The following is a 19,951-nucleotide window of genomic DNA, read 5'->3' as shown; positions in this document are numbered from 1 at the left end:
AGTCAATTTATGACATTCACATGTCCTGGCCTGCAACTGGCAATCAACTCCTGGCTCTAAAATAGTTTTCTCTCAAACAAATTTAATTTTATCTGCCTTATTCTCCTGCCGAGCTCTTTCTCAAGGGCCGGCCCAGAGAGGATCATTTGAAGGATTATTTTATTTCCAACATCCCTTCTTGAAAATAACCACTTTCAATTTTAATAGTTTTAATTTTAATAAGTTTAATAACGAATAAGGCACTTTTCCCGTCCATTCCTCAGTGTTTGGTCCCTGCAAGTTCTGTGGGAAGATCCAGGAAGTCCTGGATTTGTTGGTGGGTTCTGTCAAATCTCTGAATGTTGACACACATCAATAAATCATGTTTGTTTTGCTCTGCAGTGGGGTTATGGAGACCAGGAGTGATCAGGCCCTGGTTGGAGTCCAGAATTATTTGGAGGTAGGTCCTTGCTAGTCTTGTTGTCATGGAAATGAAGCTTTTAGGGTCACATTGTTCAGCTCCAGAAATTACCAGGGGTTAATATTGAGACAGACACTCAATAAAACTGGCAGAGTGCTAAACACTGTCAAGTTCAAAACAAAATACTTAAAGTGATGCCATTACACAGATTCTGCCCTTAAAAAGTTGTGAACCCTTCAATGAGATTATATTGAGCCCAGAACTGACTCTGAGAGCCCCTGCTGGGGTGCCGGCCCACCGGAACTTTGTTAGGACCTGTGGCTTTGCCTCTCCTTGTCCTTAAAACTGCCTCAGTTCTGCTTCGTGTCCAATTCCTTGATGGATTCAGCAGCTGGATGCTGTCTGCTCCCAGGAGAGGAGTCTGCCCCTGACAGTGGTTTTCAGAACAAAGCACAGCAGGATGTCCATTGTTCTGTGCTGCTTCCATTGTTTTTGGAGTTCTGTTATGCCAGGGGAAAAAAAAAGTTATGATCCTGTTATCCCTGCACTGCTCCCAGGGATTCCCTTGGACCTGGGAATGGTTTGAGGACGCCAGGTGCTATTTGGGCTGGCAGTGAGTGTGAACAGGAGTGTAAAAACCCCATTTTTACACCCAGGAGTAAAAAATAGAAAATGGGTCATAATCCAGTTGTGAATTAAAACTGTGAATTAATTACAGGCTGCTGTTGAGCTGCTGAGTCTGCTGCAGGAATCAAAAGTAAACTGAATTGCTTCTCTTGTCTTGGAAGCATCATGGAGTTAAAATGAAGCTTGTGCCTGTTGGGAAGAGGTTGTTGAGCTGATTTCTGCAGGTCAGAGCACACCCGGGCATTACTTTTGTCACTGAGCTCCCATTTGTGGTCAGTCTGTCTGACCCAAAACACCAACTGCAGCACTTTGGGACGCTCTGCTGTGCACTGGCTGCAGCCCTGGTGGTGTGAAGGACAGAGCTGTCCGGGGCAGCCTCGGTGTCCCACCCCAGTGACATGGCCAGCACATCCCCACGGGGCTGAGAATTAATTCCTGCTGCAAACACTCCAAAGGAAATTACAAGGAATTACAGCTGGAATCAGAGTTCTCAGGGTGTATTCGTGTGGCTTCTTGCCCAAGACTGTGGCAGAGAAAGTGTCTAAATACTGTGCAGAGCCTGAAAGAAGAACCCAAAAGGGTTTTCTACCCCATTTATCTCATTCTCTGAGCCATGCAGGGCCCCAGGCTCTGGACTTGGGGTGAGCCCAGCAGTTGTTCTGCGTTATCCCAGGGATGTCTGTGCAGGCAGATGGGTAGGGTGGGTGATGAGAGGAGGAAAGAAGGGGAGAAAAAGACAAACATGAACTTATTTGGTGTTGCCTTTTCCCAGTATCAGCACTTTGCAGGCCAGCTCGGTGCTTTCATGTGGTGGTATTGATGCTGGGCACTGCTGTGTCTATTGGAACCACGTGGGGAGCCTTAAAGCAGCTTTAATAGAAAACTTCTGGGGCCTGCAGGAATTTCTCTTCCTTCCTCCTTTTCTCTGCAGCCTCGAACTTCACTGCTTTCCCCAAAGCCAGGAAGGCAACAGAAGGGAAGGGCAAAATTAAAGCTGTAATGAGATCCTTATTATGTTTTGAGGATGTTCAGCCATTTGTTTGCATTTCCAGGCAAGCAAATAACCTGGGAGGTGCAGACTTGGTGTTTCAGCATCTGTCTCATGGAAATGGGAATGGGCTGGTTGGTTTTGTGCTGAGGGAGAGTTGCTGAACAGCTCTGTTTGTCACCCTCTGTCACTGCAAAGCTTTTTTAGCTTTTTAGTCCTTGGTGCTACTCTGTGAAAGAGCCCTGGGACTGTCCAGAGGAAATGGAGCCTTCTTTTAGTCCAGAGATACTTATAGGAGCTTTTCATCTCTCTTTGAGGGGGGTGAGCTTTGCTGGCAACACTTTATTTCTCGGAGACAAGTCTTGGAGCACTGGGAATCCCAACTTGGGCCCAAAGCAAGTTCCAGGCCTTGCTTCCCCTGACGGGGAGGTTGGAGCTCTGTGATTTGGCTCCCTCCAGTTCTTTGTGGAAACTTTTAACATCCAGGGCTTCAGGCTCTGTCTCAATTCTTAGAAAAGTCTCTGCTGCAAAGGAAGATCTCACCTTTCGCTGTTACTTGTGGTGAAAAAACACCTGCTTGGGATCTACAGAGTTCCCTTCCCTCTCAGGCCAGCCTGGAACCATCTTCCATTTCCCAATTTGCTGGGAAATTCTGCCCAAACTCATCTTCCCCTCACAAAACCCTGTTTTGGCCAGCAGCCTTGAGCTAAGGGCTGATATTGTTCCTCATGAAAGGAAAAGGGAGCAGGAGAGGAGAGAAAGGAGAAACACCAGCTCCTTACTATGCAAGGCAGCTCTGGTACAACCTCCTTCCCCACAGCCTTTAAAAAAAGAGCAAGAAATTCAAACAAAGAGAACTGTCATCTTCAGCCTCTGTTTTGATAATAATTCCAGTGATGTCAGAGATTGCTGTGGAAACCTTCTCTTCTAACAAAATCCACATTCTCAGTGTATCCTTCCTGGCATTCACTTCCATTTTATATATCCAACTGAAAATGAGCTGGATTTTTAATTAGTTTCAGCTGATATAGCACCCAGTGAGTCAGGGAGGCTGTGATGACTTGCAACCAGAAGCTTGCATGTTATTAATTATTATAACACTGTAATTAATAAATTGTGCAGCTCCCTGGCAGGGCATTGCAGCCCCTGTGCCTGAAGCTGTTCCAAAGGATGAAACCATGACCGATGCAGCTTCTGGGGAAGAGAAATTTATTTTTCCAAAACATTCTCAATGCCTGTAAAGGTTAATGGAAAATCTGGAGGATATTTTTTTATTATTATTTTTTATTCAGACTTCAGGAGGAGAAGTGGATGAACTTTTGCTCCCCTGCCGTGGGTGATGTTCATCAGTGGGCCTGTTCTTCCTCCTGCCCCTCCAGCATGAGAGGAAAACTAAGCTGGGAGCAATAAAAGCAATCTGGAATGTGGATCCATATCATTCTGGCAGCCAGCAGTGGAAATTCCAGCGTAATTCAAGCTATGGAAGTGCTCAGTAAATGAAGCCTGTTAGCAGGACAGAGCAGCTAAACACAATTAATGCTTTCCCCTCATCCCTGGCATGCCTGAGGGATAAACTTGCACTCTGGGATGCTGCTGGCTGCTCCAGGAACGCGGCTGTGTGGAAAAAATCAGGATGAATGCAGATGGGTGTGATGTGAGAGGCTTCCAGCAGGTGCCAAAGCCAAGACTTCAGTGTTTATAGCACCTGCTAAAGAAAAAAAAATTATGTTTCCTGTGGCTTAAAGGAGGGAGGAGAGATCTGTGAACTCTTAGCACACGCAGGACAGCCCAGCTCCTTTATTCCTTTCTCTTCTTCATTTCTTTTTAGCTGGGTGAAATGCTGAACTCCTGCTTTAGTTCCCCCCTGGGAACCCACAGATGATCCCAAACAGGATGGGGATCTGGATTTACAGCACTGAAGCCTTTGGAGATCCTCAGATGAAAGCCCTGCCTGTTTTAGGGGCTTGTTTTTGCTGCAAGGGCAGGAAAAACTGGTCCCTATCCAAGCAATTCCTGCATGTAAATAATGCACCTTTTTTGAAATTCAGGGTGGGAGATATTAGGAGATTAAAGTGCACAGGAATGAGAGGAGGAAACCTTCAGTGCTCAAAGGATTTTGGATATTCAGATAGGAGATATTTGCAAAGGTGAAGGGGTTATTTCATAGCTGCCTGCAAAGAGAAGTTCAGCACTTTAGAAACTCTCAGGAGATTATATCCCATCCAAAAGAACTCAAATATTAAAATTCAAGCTGGAGGAAGCAGTTGGTAGAATATTATCAGGGTATTTTTGGGTGCCTGTTGTGTTGGAGGAAAAATCCACAAAGTTTTGAGCTCCACAAAGTGAGATTTACTTGTGGCATTGATGGTCACATTCCTCCTTTGGATGCTCAGTAAGGTGGGAAAAATCTGATGGAGAATGGCAGCTGTGAAAATCCCATTTGTGGAAAGAAAATCCCCAGTCCTGCACCTTTGTGGATTTGCTGGCTGAGCTGAACAGGGGAAATAACCAGATTTACTTGAGCCTCTGCTCCTCTTTTCCTCTCCACTCTGGTTTCCAGTGGAGAAATGCAGCGTTCTGATGATCCAGCTTGGTTCCTGATTATCCACATGGAGTTGGGATGCACTGAGGGATCCAAAGCAGTGCTGCACCCAAGCCTGGAGCCAAAAAAAAGAGGATGTTTTCTATGTTCTCTCCTGCTGTCTCACTCAACTCTTGTTTCCACTGGCTGCTTTTTGTCTGCTGAGGAAAGAGGGGGAGAGAGGGAAGGAGGAGCCTGCAAAACCCAAACATCTCTGGAGAAACTTTGCTCTTAAAAATCAGCTCCTGCTCTCAGACAAATTGCTGAGGCACAAGCCAAGGCCTGCTGCAGGAAACGATTTCATTCCTCTCTGCTTGAGGGTGATAAATAAAGGTTTTTTCACTGTTAATTGTAACCACATGTGAACTCCAAATGGAAGGATTAGGAAGGGAAAAATCAGTTTGGTTCTATTTCCCAGGCCTCTCCCTGCAGCTTGGTTACATCTTTCTCTGCCTCCCTGTGCGTTTTCATGGAACATTTCAGAGAGCCCAGAACCCTGACGGCTCCAAAAGGAGTCTGGAAGGTATTTGTGAGTCAGCAATTCAAACTTTATTTACTCTTGTACCAAATTAAAATGCAATAAAAACTGCTGGGTTCAGTGCTTGGGAGTGGGGATGGGAAGGAGAAGGAAATTTTGAGTCATTCCTCTGGTTTTCTGCCTTCTTTTGTGGTTTTTCACCCTTTCAGATGTTTCACTTATTCCCTGTAGTAATTTTCACTGGATTTTCTGTCTGAGGGCGTGGGGTTTGGGTTGAAATGAGCTGAAATGGGTGATCCTCTGTGTATTTTACCCCTCGCCCAATGACACAAAGCAGAGGGTAAAGAGATGAATGTTTTTTCACTTGGTTTTGTGCACTTAAGGAAGCTCATGTGACACAAAGCAGAGGATAGTGAGATGAGTACTTAGTTTTGACTTCATTTTGTGCACCCAGGGAAGCTCTCATGGCATTTTGGATGCTCTGTGTGAGTTGATTTCAGGGCAGAAGCTGAGAAACCACTGATTTTAGGAGAAATTCCCTCAAACAGCCTCTTCTCCATCACTTCTTTTCAACCCACAGTAACTCCAAACTCCTCTGGGAGCAACACAGAGGTGTGGTTGGCCAGGAGGAGGATGTTTTTGCTGAGTTTCCCCTTCTGTGTGTTCCAGGAGGCAGCACAGAAGCTGAGGCCCAGCGCTCCCATCAAGTTCCACATCTCCAGCCGGACGGACACCGGCGTCCACGCGCTGGCCAACGCCGCCCATCTGGACATCCAGAGGGCTCCAGGCAAGGCAGCTTTCACTGGCGAGCAGCTTGCCCAGGGGCTCAACTACCACCTCAGGCCTGAGCCCATCCGGTGAGTTGGTGGAGGCAAAAATCCTTTCTTTTGGCTTTTTTGGGGGAAGGAGAAGATGCAGAAGTGATGTCTTCATGTACAAGATGTACTTTCCCCTAAAAAAGAGGAGCTGTGGCAGTTTGGTGTCGCCAAGCAAGGGCTGGATCCTCGGAATTGCCATGAATGTGTCAGCTCTCAGTTATTGCTCCTTGGAGAATTTATTTATGCATCAAACCCAGGAAATGATCATGAAACCAGCAGTTTCTGCCTTAGTTACAGAAATAATCACCACACCTCGTGAAAGTTTCGAAAGATGGGCAGAATTTCACGTTCTTTGCTTTTCTTCCCAAGGTCTCTGTCAGCTGTCACTTTGTGTGTCCTTCCCCACAGGTTCATTTTTATGGTTCAAATGTAGATGGAGTAAAAAAATTGGGATTTTGGGGCTAGAAGCCAAATCTGGGCTGTTGTGGGAACAGCAGCATGACTGAGAAGTCCACTCCCTGCTTTATTTCCTAATCTCTCCTTTGTGAAACAAGACCTGGCCTAAAGCTGACAGAGCCAGGCCTGGGATTTGGAGCCTGACATCAGCCTTGCATCTCCTCTTGGCTTTGCTAGTGAGGATTCCACTTCTCCAGAGCTTGAGGAACCTCAAATCCAGTTCTGAACGGGCAGGGGCTCCAGCAATTTGGGGTCTGAGGGAGGGAGGGGTGGATGGAGGTGTTGCTCTGTGCCAGGAATGAGGAATTCCCTGCCCAGCTGGCTCCAGACCTTCTCCTGACCCTGTAGGAATCAGGGATGGGCTGCAGGGATCAGCCCTTCCTGGGTGATGCAAGCAGCAGGATCAGCTGCTGGGACTCTCATGTCCAGTGGCTCCAGGGGACAAATTCCTGGTGGCCAGGAGCGTGGTGAGGCACTGCTGGCCTGGCATTTGTTGCTGTGGGAGGGATGCTGTGACTGGGATCCCATGCAGGAATTGCTCTGCAGCTCTGCTGGCCTCGGGATGGGCTTTCCCAGTGTTTTCCTGCAGCATTTCTGCAGTGCTGCTTTGCATTTATTGAAATGCGGTTTTGTCTGGGGGATCTGCAGTGCAGCAGCTGTGTTCCCTTAGCTCCAGGCAGGCCAGCAGAGGCTGGAGGGGAAGAGGAAGTGAAATCCCTGGAATGTCAGCTCAGGAAGGCGCTGGGAGAGCCTCACATCTGCAGGCACGAAGTTCCTGCCTGTCGGTTATCTTGTTTTACCTGCCCTCTTTCCCAGTGTTTGCAGTTCCTTTGGCAGTCCCCAGACAGTTCTGGGGACATCGTGAGGCCACCCTGGCTTTTCCCTTTGATCTTGACAATCCCTTGCTGTCCATGTCAGCTCAGGTGCTGCTGCAGGACACATTTGCAGAGTTGGATGGTCTTAAAGCAAAGTGGGTAACTGTAAGAAAAGCCAGCTCTGATTTCCCTGCTTTTCCAACAGAGCCCAGGGACAGGACAGGCCCTGCATCCCAATCCTGAGGTGGGATATGAGCAGGATAACAGAGGATTGACAGCTTGGCACTTCCAAATCCAGTTTCTCTTCAAGCAGCAGTTCAATTCCCCTGCAGTGAGGCCACAGAGCAAATTCTCTCTCTCAAGCTGTGAGTTCCTGTCTCTTGACAGATTTAATTTTCACTGACATGAGTGGAAAGACTAAAGCAGCTGCTGTGGGGTGGGGCTGGAGGCAATTTTTTTTCCACAATTAAAAAAATTAAATCTTCAAATAGAATTTGTGCAGGGTTTTTCAGGTTGTTCATTTTGCTCAGACTGAAAACCAGGTCAGGACCTGGAAGTTCAGACCCTTTTCTGGATGTTGTAGCAGTCACAGAGGACATGGAGTTGGGTCAGAGTTCTGGTTTCCTTCCTTATAAACAGTTTAGGAGCTGATTTTACAGCCAGAGGGTTCCACTGTAGTGATCAATTTGTTATGTCACCAACCACTGAATCTCAGTCCTTCTTCCCTGAATTTAGGCCTGGAATTAAGTTGTACCTTCAAGTTTTAATGGAATAAGCTGTCCTAGGGGGCTAAAAGTGCTGATGGGTCATCAGACAGATCCATGATCACAGCCAGGTTTGGGATAGCAGCACTGACCAATCCAAGAACAGCCAGATTTGCTGCTGGAGGAAGCTCTGAGCCAGAGAGCATCTCCAGAATGAGTCAGGAGTGGGATCTCAGTGGGGAAAGTTCTGTTTCTCTCTGAGGCCTTCAGGTACCTTTGAGGGAGCGATATGATGAACTGAGCAGAGCTGTGTTCTATCAGCTTTTCCTTCTCCCCAAGGCTGAACCTTCCCAAAATTGCTTCATCTGCTTCCCATTAAGCAGAGGGTGACAGGCCTGAGCCTGCACGTCCTCAGCCCTCATCCCTCCCTCTGGAAAAATCCCTGTGCCAGGAGGAGGAATTCTCTGCTCATGCTGAAAACTCCAAACTTTGATGTGGTTGCAAGCAGGGGTTGAAGGAGAGAGGGATCTTTGTGAGAATACATTGTTGTGGATGGAGCTTGGAAGGGAAACAGAATTCCAGGCTGGCTGAGTAAAAACCCTCTTTATGGTCACTGCTCTGTCTCTTCAACTTGAAAACACATTTGAAAGGATCCCATCCCCCAAAAATCAGAGAGTGTTTCAGAGTTGGAGTCATTTTAGGAGGACTCTGCTGTCCTTGCAGTGGGACTGGCAGTGTAGGAGTCTCACACCTCCTGTTTCTGGTTTTGTAACCACACAGTAAAAGTTGTCTGAGTGACAAGGCAGAGCTGGGATTCCTCCCACCTCCTGCAAATTGGCTTTTAGGTGATGTTGTCTGTGGAGAGAGCAGGATGATTTTTGTCTCATATATTGCCATTTCTAGTTAAATGTCTTTGGGCTTTTTTTTCCCCTTTGATCTCAAAATCCTTGCTCTGTTGGAAAGGTAAAAAATACCACAGTTCTTTATTTACCATCATTCACCCACTTTTAAAAATGGAATCTCAGCAAGGTCTGAAATGCAGCTGCTGAAGAAAAATCTGGAAAACCATTCCTGGCTAAAAGAAACAATTGCAACAGGAAAAGCTGCCTGCACTGAGGAATTATGTGAGCAGAAATGGGCTCCTCTGAAAGAATCTTTCTGAAAGGATGGTTATTTAATAAAAACCACACAAGTGTTAACAGAAGAAGCTTGAGACAGACTGTGTGCTTGTGGAGACATGCAGACAGAGGGAAATAAATGTAATAATTTTATCATTGTGTTTAGAGGAGGCTGGAGGTCCTGGCTTCAAACGCCACTGCAGGCCTGAAGGATGGAGTTTGCATTTCTCCTGATGGTTTATAGCAGTGGAGCAATTCCTGGGCTTGTTTTTGCAAATCTTTGTGGCTCAGCTTTCATTTCTCCCGCTGTGGTTTGAGCCAGGGTAGGGCTGTGAGCCAGAGGCACTTGAGCTGGCAAAAATCCCCGGAGCACCAACCTTCTTTAAAGTAAATAAAGACATTTGTGGTCCCAAATCTGTCCTGGTTTTTTGACTGTCCTGGCTCCTTTCTCCTCACTAAATTCCAAAGGCAGGAAGGCAAAACAGCAGGAGAAAAACTCCCTTCTAGGGAGAGGTCTCTAAAGCAGCACCTGCAGGGCTTGTGGCTCTAGACAGGGACTCCCTGCTGGATTTTTTCTGCAGGGTGGAGAGCAGCAGAACTTTGAGATAAGGCAGAGTCACAAGAGAACACTCTGGGAGAGTGCAGGAACTCAGGGAAGCTCCATTTCCTTCCTTGACAGGGAGAATTTTGTCTGACAGCCTCTGTGCTCTCCTTTCTGGCTCCCAGGCTGTCTGTGGTGGTGGTTTTTGCTTTGGTGAAACAGGGAACTTTCTCCCTGCTGCTGTAGAAGAAAACAGGGAAGCTGAGCTGCCTGAGAAGCTCAAAGTCAGGGAGATGAGTGGACGTGCAGGGAATGGCTTTTGGGGCTGTCCCTGTGAAGCATAAATTTTGAAAAATTTAAGATATTAGAACAGCTAAGGCCTTAATTAAAACTAATATTTGTTAAATCTAATAAAAAAACTAATCCTTGTTAAATTTAATAGAGAGGCACTACTAGAATTAGGAGCTAATCATTAGCCAATAACTAATTGTTTTTATAACCTTATGTTTGTTCAGATGGGCTTGTAATGAGAAACGTAAAATCTTGTAAGGAACTTCAAGAACATTAGACAATTGCAAACCAGAAACCAACTGGAAACATGAAACTAGGAACGTGGCCAGGGATTCATTTGTCACTTTGGATTGAAAAGGTAGAAAGGTCAGAATGAGGAAGAGCCATATCCCTTCCTCCCTCCCATGACCCCTACTCATAAAAAGACCACCGACCCATTTCGAAGGACAAACTACACATGCTTGATTGCTTTTTTTCTAATTAGCATAAGAAGCAGAGAGTGGGTGGTAACTGGGTTGTGAATATGTATTTGTATTCAATATCTCAGTAAATACAAAGCCTGTATTCACCTGTTCTCAGGGCTGTGTGAATTAAGGGGTGGCCCTGTCCATCGGCCCAGCACTGCCAATAAACACACACTGTGTGACCCCAATCGGTTAAAGAGTCTGTCCAGTACAGCTGGATACTGATACTCGATCATATCCGTATTTTGGTAAATCAGCTGTGGGATGAGAGGGCTCTGCTGGACTCACTCACACCCCACCTCACTGATGTTGGGGTTCACCTTGATTTTCCTGGCTGCACAAAGCCCTGGAGGTGCTGAGGGGAGGTGACAGGGAAATGGCCTCCTTTAAACCATCTCCATGTGCTGTAGGAGCTCCCTTGGGGCGTGAGCAGAGGGGGCTGCTCCTGGGAATTCTTCCCTCTCCGTTCTGGATCTGTGGAAGCAGGAGGGGAAATTGTCCCCGGGTGTTGCATCACCCTCAGGAGAGATGTTTCCTCAGGGACTGTGGTGACAGGACGAGGGAGAATGGCTTCAAACTTCCAAAGAGTGGCTTTAGATGGGATCCTGGGAAGGAATCCTTCCATGTGAGGATGGAAAGCCCTGGGATGGAATTCCCAGAGAAGCTGTGGTTGCCCCTGAATCATTGGAAGTGTCCAAAGCCAGCTTGGAGCACCCTGGGATGGTGGAAGGTCCCTGCTCATGGCAAGGGTGGAATGATGATCTTCAATGTCCCTTTAATGTCCTTTCACCCAAACATTCCACACTTCTGTGATACACCATCAATCCTATGTGTGGTTTCTCCCACTGCACATTCCAGCTCCCATCCGTGCGGTGACGATGGAAAAGCTTTGGAATTTGTGTCCCTGTCACCTGTCCCCTCTGTCCCACAGCATCCTCAGGGCCCAGCGAGTGCCCAGTACCTTCCACGCCCGTTTCTGTGCCCTCTCCAGGACCTACCTGTACCGGCTGCTGCTGGGCTGTGCCCACTACTCCCAGATCCCAGTGTTTGAGCAGGATCTCTGCTGGGCTCCTGCAGGAGGGTGAGTCCATCTCCCTGGGGAGACACCTCAGCCAGGAAATTCAGGGAAAGCCAGGGATTCAGTGCTGTGGGGAGGGGCTGGTGGGGGAAAAAGGGGGGGATCAGGAGGGATTTTCTGGCTCTGCACAAGTCTCTGACAGGAGGGGACAGCCCCAGGTTGGGCTCTGGGACAGGGAGCAGGGCCAGGGTAAAAGGGAATGGCCTCGAGCTGTCCTAGCAGAGGTTTAAGCTGGACATCAGGAGGAATTTCCCCACGGAAGGGTTGTTAAACACGGGGATTGCTGTCCAGGGAGGTTTGAAGTGCTCATCCCTGGAGGTGTCCCAGGAATCCTTGGAGCTCTGGGCTGGGGACAAGGTCACAGGGATTCGTCACAGGCTGGACTCTGATCCTGGAGGGATTTTCCAGCCTCAGCAATCCTGAGATTCCACGTCAGGCTCGGATTTTGTGGGCATAATTCCCACTTGTAAGACCTCATTGCCCGTTCCTGTTGACAAGATTTCAAGAAGGAAATTCCTGGAGTTCCATTCCCTGAGACCTCCCAGCTCCAAGCCCTTTCTGTCTCACCTGTGCTGACCACAGCTGGCTCTGCTGAAACCCTGAATCCAGCAGGGGTTTTGTGTCCCTGCCCATGGGAGGGATGAGCATTTTCCTTGTGTTTCCTTTCCTTCCTTCCTTTTGCCCATCCCTATGTGCTGCAGAAATGAAATCAGAATTTTAGGTGTGACACACCTAAAATGGGGGAGAAAAGCAGAATTCCTTTATCATTCATTTCCCCCAAAATCTCCTCTGTAAAATCTCCTCTGCTATGCCCTGAGTGCTTTGTGTGCTTGAAAAAGGAGAGCCAATGGCTCTGAATACAAAAAACAAAGCAGGGTATCTGAATATTTACTTTTATCTCTTACAGTAACCACCCAGACACAACAGCTCAGGCTTTTATCTGCAAGGAAAGCAGAACAAACCCAGTACCATTAAAAAAATCTGATTTTAGGGCTTGATGAACAGCTGGTAAGGAAAAAAAAAGAAAAAGCAAACCAACCCCAGAAATTAATTTATTGTCCTTTTAATTTATGCTGTACTGATATAAATATTTTCTAGGCATTATAAAAAGTTGTGGTCAGTCCATCACCACTATTGGGATAACAATTGTGGGTCATGGAAAAAAATCATTATTTCAGCTTCCTGAGGAGAGGAATGAAGATGACAAGGCCTTACTTTAAAGTGCTGACTTTCTTTTCTGTGGGCTGTGGAAGGGGGAGAAAAAATATGAAATGGCAGAAATTAAATAAACATGAAATGTCCACAGTGTGTCTTAATTTCAGGCTTTAGGAAGCAGCATTTGAGTTCAGACACCGCAAAATTCACATTAACCTCCTGTAGGTGTCTGAGTTTCCAGTTAGGAGCCATCAGTGTGGAGGGATTAGGAATCTGTTATTCAGGGTATTTTTCCTGAACAATCCAGTTTATTTTTCCTGTTTAAAAAAAAAAAATGGAATGATGCTGGGAAATCTCATCTTGTTTTTCTTCAGAAACATTTTGATTTCTGGTCAAACCTAAAAACCTTAAGCCAGGACTCAGGTGTACCTGCTGAGGCTTCTCTTAGAAGGAGAATTTTGCAAAACTACACTAAAAATCAACAAATACATCAGTAAACCTGCCTGAATTCCTTTGCTGAACTCTATTTTGAGCAGAGCTAAATATTTCAAATGAAGAAATCTGAAGATTTGGCCACAGTTTCATCTCTCACTCATCCCATTCCTGCTTCTGCCTGATTCCACCTTTTTGGCTGCTGCAAATCTAAAGATTGGAAAACCACAGGCTTTGATATTTTGGGTTTTTTCTTACCTGGCAGCACCTTTTTGACGCACTGCAGAGCATTTTGCTTCTCTTGGCAGCCAGGAATTTGGGCCGAGTTGATGGAGCGGGGCTGTTCTGGGCAGCACAAGGGGATAAAAGTTTGGGAAGAGCCTGGGGCTTTGAATTCCTGCAGAGCTCGAGTCATTTTGGCCTCTGGGTTTGTGGTTTGGGCCATTCTGAGCTGGAAAATGCATTTCAGTGTGGAATTTGTGTGCCGGGTTTGAGCCTGGTGTAATTCCTTGGGGTTTGAGCCTGGCTTAATTTACTGGGGTTTGAGCCATTCCCAACCTCCTGATCCCACCTTCTCTGTTTGATTCCAGCCCCCTGGACATCCCTGCAATGAGGGAAGCAGCAAAATTCCTGCTGGGAACCCACGACTTCAGCACCTTCCGCTCGCTCAACTCCGAGTCGGCGTTCCAGAGCCCCGTCAGGACCCTGCTCCAGCTGGAAATCCAGCCCTCTCCCGGATTCCTGTCCCACCACTACGAGCACAGGTGACAGCCCAGGTGCTCAGCTTGTTCCTAAAAAGCTGCTTCCAATGGGGTTTTTTTGGGAATTGATTTCCTGCTTGCCCTGTGCTGAGTGTCCTGCTGAGTGACAGCTCAGACAGGACATTTCTCCTCCTTTTTGTTCCTCAGTATCCTGGGGGAAAAAGATGAGCAGGAATGAGGGCAGGGAAGCTGCCCCAGCTGTTTGAGCATGGAACAGCTGGATGGGACAAGCTGGAGTGTGGAATTTGCAGGGAGAAGCTCCTGGGAGGTGTTTTTGCACTATTTACACTCATTCTGGTGCCTAAAATCCGCCTCTGCCAAGGGATTGGGGTTTTTCCCCTCTTTGCCTAAAAGTTGGGAATAGAGGAAAAACCACCCAGCCAAGGCCGGGGTCAGTGCTGCAGATCCCTCCCAGTTCAAACCAGTGACTCTCACTGCATTCCCAGGGGATGCTGATGAAGGGAAATCAAATATTCTTCAATCGTTACATAAACAAAAAGAGAGTTGAGGATCAGGTTCTTTCAGGGCCAGGTCTTACAAGTATTGAAATTAAGTGGCTGAATTAAGCAGAAACTGGAGGTTTTTTTCCCAGAAAGATCATGGATATTTATCACCTGAACACAATATTTGTGTTCTCTCTCTCTGTTATGCCTCAGCTGCAAAACAAACCCATCTCAAACTGCATTTTTGTGCTTTCTAATTGGGGAAAACCCCCCATTTTTGGGTGGTTTTCCCAAGGATCCTCTATTAAATTTGGATATTTGTGAGCTGGAACATCAAGAGCCACGCTCCAAAACCTCAGACCTCAAAAGTGGTTTGCAAACACTGCTCCTTTCCCGTTTTGCCATTTTTCAGCTCAAAACTGGAAGGAATTTGGGGAAACACAGAGATCTCTTTGCCCTGAATTCTCCTGGTCTTCCAGGTCCTCCCAGCTCCTTCCATCTTTTCTAATTCCTGCTTTTCCTGCTGGTGTTGTTGACAAAACACAGAGGTAATTCAGGAAATTTGAGGAATTCCAGGTGGGAATGGGCAGTTGGAAAAGTTTCCCATTTTTTGGAGCTAAAAGCTGCTGTTCCCATGGGGAAAGGAGGACGCTCAGTGCCACAGGGGATCGGGAAATTCCTCATCCACAGGAATTTTTTGTCCTTCAGGAAGTGGCAGAGCCCTGAGCTCCCCTGGAAATCACCTTGTGGACCTTCAAATCCAGCCCAGTTCACTCATCTGAGATTTAAAAAGCTTTTTAATTCCTCAGTTTTAATGGAAAACAGTGAAATTGCCATTCTTTGCATAATTTGCAGCACAATCCCATCCCACATAAGGCCAGGAGCAGCTCAGAGAGAGGAAGCAACCCTAAAAAAAATGGGAAAAAAACCCCACCAAGCTCCTTCCTGCTGGGATATTTTTGGTTTTGGTGACGCATGAAGCCAAACCTGTGTTTTCTAGTGAGTCATTTTTATAATTTATTGATATAAATTCACTTTTAAGGAGTGTTTAGGCTGAAGGGGATGGCTCTGAGGAGCATTAGAATGCTTTGGTAATAACCACAATCATAATTTAAGGGAAAAAATTGTAGGGTTTGGGGTTTTGTGTCATATTTAAATGTTGTGAGGGCTCTTTTATTCCTTTATTTATTCAGGTTTTTTTAAAATTACAGTGTCCTGGTTCCTTTTAATCTGTAAAAATCTCCCTGCGAGAATATTTGCAGTGATGGGGCTGCAAATAAAACAGCAAATATCCCTCAAATACTTTGATTTTTTTCACTGTAGGAGGAGAATGAACTGTTCCTAAAGAGTTGGGGAAAGAGCTCATAAACAGAATTTCTAACTTTTTTTTTTTTCAGCCTCATTTCTGTCTCAAAGGAGGAATCACAGAAGGATAAACTGCATTTCTGTGTCACATAAAGCAGCTTTTCTTCCCAGTTCTCCCCTTCCTTTCTGAATTGACCACTTGTCTGAGCATGGAAACCGTTCCTCCCATCACTCCCAGTTGCTGAGCAACGCTGGAAGTGGAGTGGAGTGTCCCAAAAATGCTTTGGAATGCTCAGGATGTGCCCACTCTGTCACCTGGCATCTTTTACTCGCTGCAAGGTGATGGGTTCTGCTGCCAGCTGGAAAAAAACACAGCTGGAATTTTTTCATCTGTGAGATTGACAGGAAAATCAAGTTTCCCACTTGAAAAAAAAAAAGGGGGGGTTGTTCTCATTCAAAGCCTACAGGATTTGTTTCTGTAGGATTTTGACCCTTCTTGTGGAGCTTAATGGATTTTAATGCAACAGGGGCAGGAAAATCTTGGATAAAGGAGGTGGAATGCAGTTTGGAGAGAGGGGGAATTTGGCCCTTTGGGGAAAAAATGTCTTCTAAGCCAAGCAGCAGATCTGAGTTGAGCCACAGCCTCAGTGTGAGGGGCATTTGATTGGATGGAAGTGATGGAAACTCCTCATTTCCAATCTCCATCCCCAGTTCTCCATTTCCAATTCTCTGTTTCCAATTTCATTTCTAATTCTCCATCCCCAATTCTCCATTCTCAGTTCATTTCCAATTCTCCATCTCCAATTCCCCACCCCCAAATCTCCATCCCAAATCCTCCACCCCAAACTCTGCATTTCTCATTCCAGTTCTCCCTTTCCAATTCCAGTTCCAATTCCCCTTCCCCAATTCACTTCCAATTCTCCATCCCAAATTCTCCTCCCCAAACTCCACATTTCCAATTCCCCATCCCCAATCCCCAGTTCTCCATTTTCCCAGCTGGCATCAGGAGCTGCCAACTTCCACACCAGGGATGTCCAAAATCAGGGGTTTACCCATAAAGCTGGGGAAAAGCATCTTGGGACTGCTCCCTCCACTGACTTTTCAGTGTCTCTCTTATTGTTCCCTTTATTAACTGGGAAGGGTGGAATTTTGGGATGCAGGCACTGCTCATTCCTATGTGGACCTCTCTGATGTGTGACACTATTTGTCTGTGGGTTTTTAGATATTTAATAGGAATATCAGATTTTTTTTCCATTTTTAGGAAAGAATTGTTTCCCAGCAAAGGAGCTGTCAGGTGTCCCAGGTGCTGTTTCAGCTTAATTGGGGCACTGCAGGTTAATTACTCGCATTCACCTGTGACTTATGTTTTAAAAACCACTTGAAATTTGATTTAAATTATTTTTTTTGCTATTTTTTAGGGGACTGGAGTTCTGGGAGGTGAAGGTCAAGGGCAGAGCCTTCCTTTACCGACAGGTACTGTCTGGAGCTGCTGCAAGACCCAAATTTTAGTGCTGCCACTCTAAAAATGGATTATTTGAGCAATGTTCCAGTTGTGTGACACAGGGACCTGCAATCAGCAGCATGAGGATCTGGGCTCTTCCTTCAGTCAATTAACCCCAAAATTTCCTAAATTTATGCCTAAAACCCTCACAAAATCATGTGAGAGGGTGGGAAAATGGTGTTTGCCACATCTCTGCCCTTGCAGTGGTAAAACTTCTCTTTAATGTTCTTGCTCAGCTCAGTGGATTCAAGCCTAGGAAGAGCTGCCTGGAATTTCACTTCCTGGCTTTTTTTTGGGGGGGAAAAAAAAGGCTTTTTTTTTCTGCACAAACTGCAGGAATTCTCCCTCTGCCATGAAACTCCCCTGGATTCTCTTGGAAATAATTCCAAATTATTCCCCTGGGGGTTTGCTGTGTCCTCAGCTCTTCCCAAATTCAAGAATTATTCCCAGCTCTCCTGGCCCCAGAGCAGGGAAGAGGCAGGAGAAGGTTTATTTTTTGGAGGAGAGGGGGTGTTTTGTGGGAGCAGCAAGCAGCTATTTTTTAATTGTTTTGATGTTTTGACAACCCAAATTTGTGGGTTTTTATCGAGTGCCAAGCAAAGCTCTGAAGCTCTGGCAGGGGAGCAAGGGAAGGACAACAAATTTGAGGAGGGCTTGATGGGCAGGGATTTGGTGCCAAGGTGACAAGAAAATAGTGCTTTTAGTATTTTAAATTTTAATAGTAATAATAGTAGTTTTAATAATATTAATAATTTTAATATTTTAATATTAAATGTTAAAATATTAATATTGTTACAATTATTAATATCCAAATGTAACCATTTAGAGCTTGAAAAAGGGAAAAATGAGAAGGGAAATTCCAATTAGTGGCACTGCAGAGGGAGCAGGAGTTGCTGATATTCACCTCAGGTGATGCTGGGGCAGGAATGGGGTATGAGCACCTCAACCTTTATCCCTTTTTCTCTCCATTCCACACCTGAACCACTGATCTCACCTCAACCTGGGAGTTTTTCTTGGAGGAAAAGGTGAAATCATCCCAAAAGCTGAATGTGGGTATTTTTTGAAACATGGAGGCACCAAGCCTGCGGGTATTTGGGATGAGAGCCATAACTCTGCTTTTTTCTAGCCAATTCCCTGTGTGGAGGCATCAAAGCCGAAGTGGTGGCATGCAATGACCTCTAGTGAGGGTGGATAAAATAACAAAGCAGGAGGATTTGAGCTGCTTGGAGAGAAGTTCTGGGCACTCCAAGATCCCAGAATTTCCCTCTGGATAAAAACACCTTGGAGTTTTGAACCTTTTTTAAGGGATAAGCACAGCCATGTTGCTCAGTGGGCTTTGTTTTATCCTTTTTTTTAAATTATTGAGTCACAAACTCAGCCCAGGGACTCATTCCAGCGCTGCAGGAAGGATTTTGGAGAGTTTGGAAAGGCATGAATGGAGGGAATGTTTGTTAAAGTCCAAATGAGGGATGGATGTGGGCACCACACAGGGAGAGGTGAGGGTGGAGAATTGGGGGTGCAGAATTGGGGATGGGGAATTGGGGATGGAAAATGGGAAATGAATTTGGGATGGAGAACTGAAAATGGAGATTTGGACATGGAGAATTTGGGATGAGAATTGGGGGTGGAGAATTGGGGATGGAGAATTGGGGATGAGAATTGAAATGGAGGATTCGAGGTAGAGAATTGGGGATAAGAATTGGAAATGAATTGAGGATGGAGATTTGGAGGTGGAGAATATAAGATGGAGAGTTGTGGATCAGAGGTGGAGAATTGGGGTGGAGAATTCAGGATGGAAAATTAGAAATGGAGAGTTAGAAATGGAGGATTAGGGACAAAGAACCACGTTTGGGGTGCAGGTGGCGTTGGCAGCCCCAAGTCTTGGCCCTCAGGGAGCAGCTCCCGAGGACCCAGGAGGGATTTTTTTTAGCCAGGAGTGATTTTTTTTTAGCCAGGAGGGTGCTGAGGAGAGCAAGGTGAGCACTGAGTGTGAGCTCTCTGCCCACCCAGCAGCTCCAGAATCTCTGTGCGGGGAGGGTGGGAGGGGAAGCTGCCACAGCAGAGGGAGGGCTGTGAAGCGCTGAAATATCACATTGCTGCTGGGCCGCCCTTCCTGGGGGAATTTTTTTCACTTTTTGGCTTTTCTGAGAGAAAAGCCAAACAAAGCCAAGCTCCAGCACAGCCTCAGGTGAGATCAGCACTGCTGGTGCTTGAGGGGCCTGCAGGGAGCCCAGGAGCTGCCTCAGTGCTGCTGTTTCTGAAACAACCACCCCGAGCTCAGCTCCTCCCCACAGGCGAGGACAGCACTTGCTCCAAGGCACTTCGTGCAGCTGGAGATGATTTAAAGACTTCTTAAATGTCTTTCGTTTTAGGGAGGGAATAATTAAAGGAAATGGTGTCATTTTTCTGTTTATTTACCTTTCCCACCAGCTTTGGTCATCTGAAGATGCCCCTGCATGTGGCAGGCAGGCTGAGAATGTCAGCACAGCCCTGCAGTCCCTGCTGGAAGGGGAAAACCAGCTTTTCTTGCAGATTTTGGGGTGGCTGTGGCTGCTGGGGTGGGACTAAGGGTAAAATGCTCCCTGGAGGAGGTGTTTGATGCCAAAGGCACAGCAGGACTGTGGTGGCAGTCCAGGCTGTGCTTGGGGTACTTCAGACCTAGGGTCAGGGCATTCTTGGCTGACTGAAAGCAGGATTTGCTGCCCGAGGGCAGCTCCCAGAGTGGGTGCTGTGCTTCCCCAGGTGCGGAGGATGGTCGGGGCTCTGGTGGCCGTGGGCCAGGGGAAGTTGGCCCCTCACCACATCCAGGAGCTGCTGGAGGCGAAGGATGCCCGGGCTTTCCCCTCTTACGCCATGGCCCCGGCCTCGGGGCTGTTCCTGAAATCCGTGGAGTACAGCCAGGCAGGTGCGTGAAGGCTTTCATGGGAATCAGTTCCGAGGGAGCGGCAGCACCCCACAGAGAGCTGGGAGGGACCTTCAGAATCCTCTCCTAAAG

General features: G+C 46.6%; 1 protein-coding gene across 2 annotated transcripts in view; it reads left to right on the top strand.

Moving 5' to 3' along the window:
• PUSL1 (pseudouridine synthase like 1) overlaps positions 1-19,951 on the top strand; it is a 28,611-nt gene that overhangs the window by 1,240 nt on the left and 7,420 nt on the right. For both annotated transcript variants that reach the window (XR_015278646.1, XM_086860163.1), the window contains exons 2-7: positions 382-439; positions 5,744-5,931; positions 11,213-11,362; positions 13,537-13,710; positions 16,874-16,928; positions 19,699-19,861. Coding sequence is in view for 1 of the 2 variants with exons in the window: in XM_086860163.1 (XP_086716289.1) it covers positions 382-439; positions 5,744-5,931; positions 11,213-11,362; positions 13,537-13,710; positions 16,874-16,928; positions 19,699-19,861 (788 nt within the window). In the remaining variant the exon portion in view is untranslated. The remainder of the gene's footprint in view (positions 1-381; positions 440-5,743; positions 5,932-11,212; positions 11,363-13,536; positions 13,711-16,873; positions 16,929-19,698; positions 19,862-19,951) is intronic.

This window comes from Cyanistes caeruleus, chromosome 22 (assembly GCF_971803275.1).
Source record: "Cyanistes caeruleus chromosome 22, bCyaCae1.hap1.1, whole genome shotgun sequence".
Classification (NCBI taxonomy): Eukaryota; Metazoa; Chordata; class Aves; order Passeriformes; family Paridae; genus Cyanistes; species Cyanistes caeruleus.
Note: the sequence above shows the minus strand (reverse complement) of the source record. Positions and strands in the feature narration are given on the sequence as shown.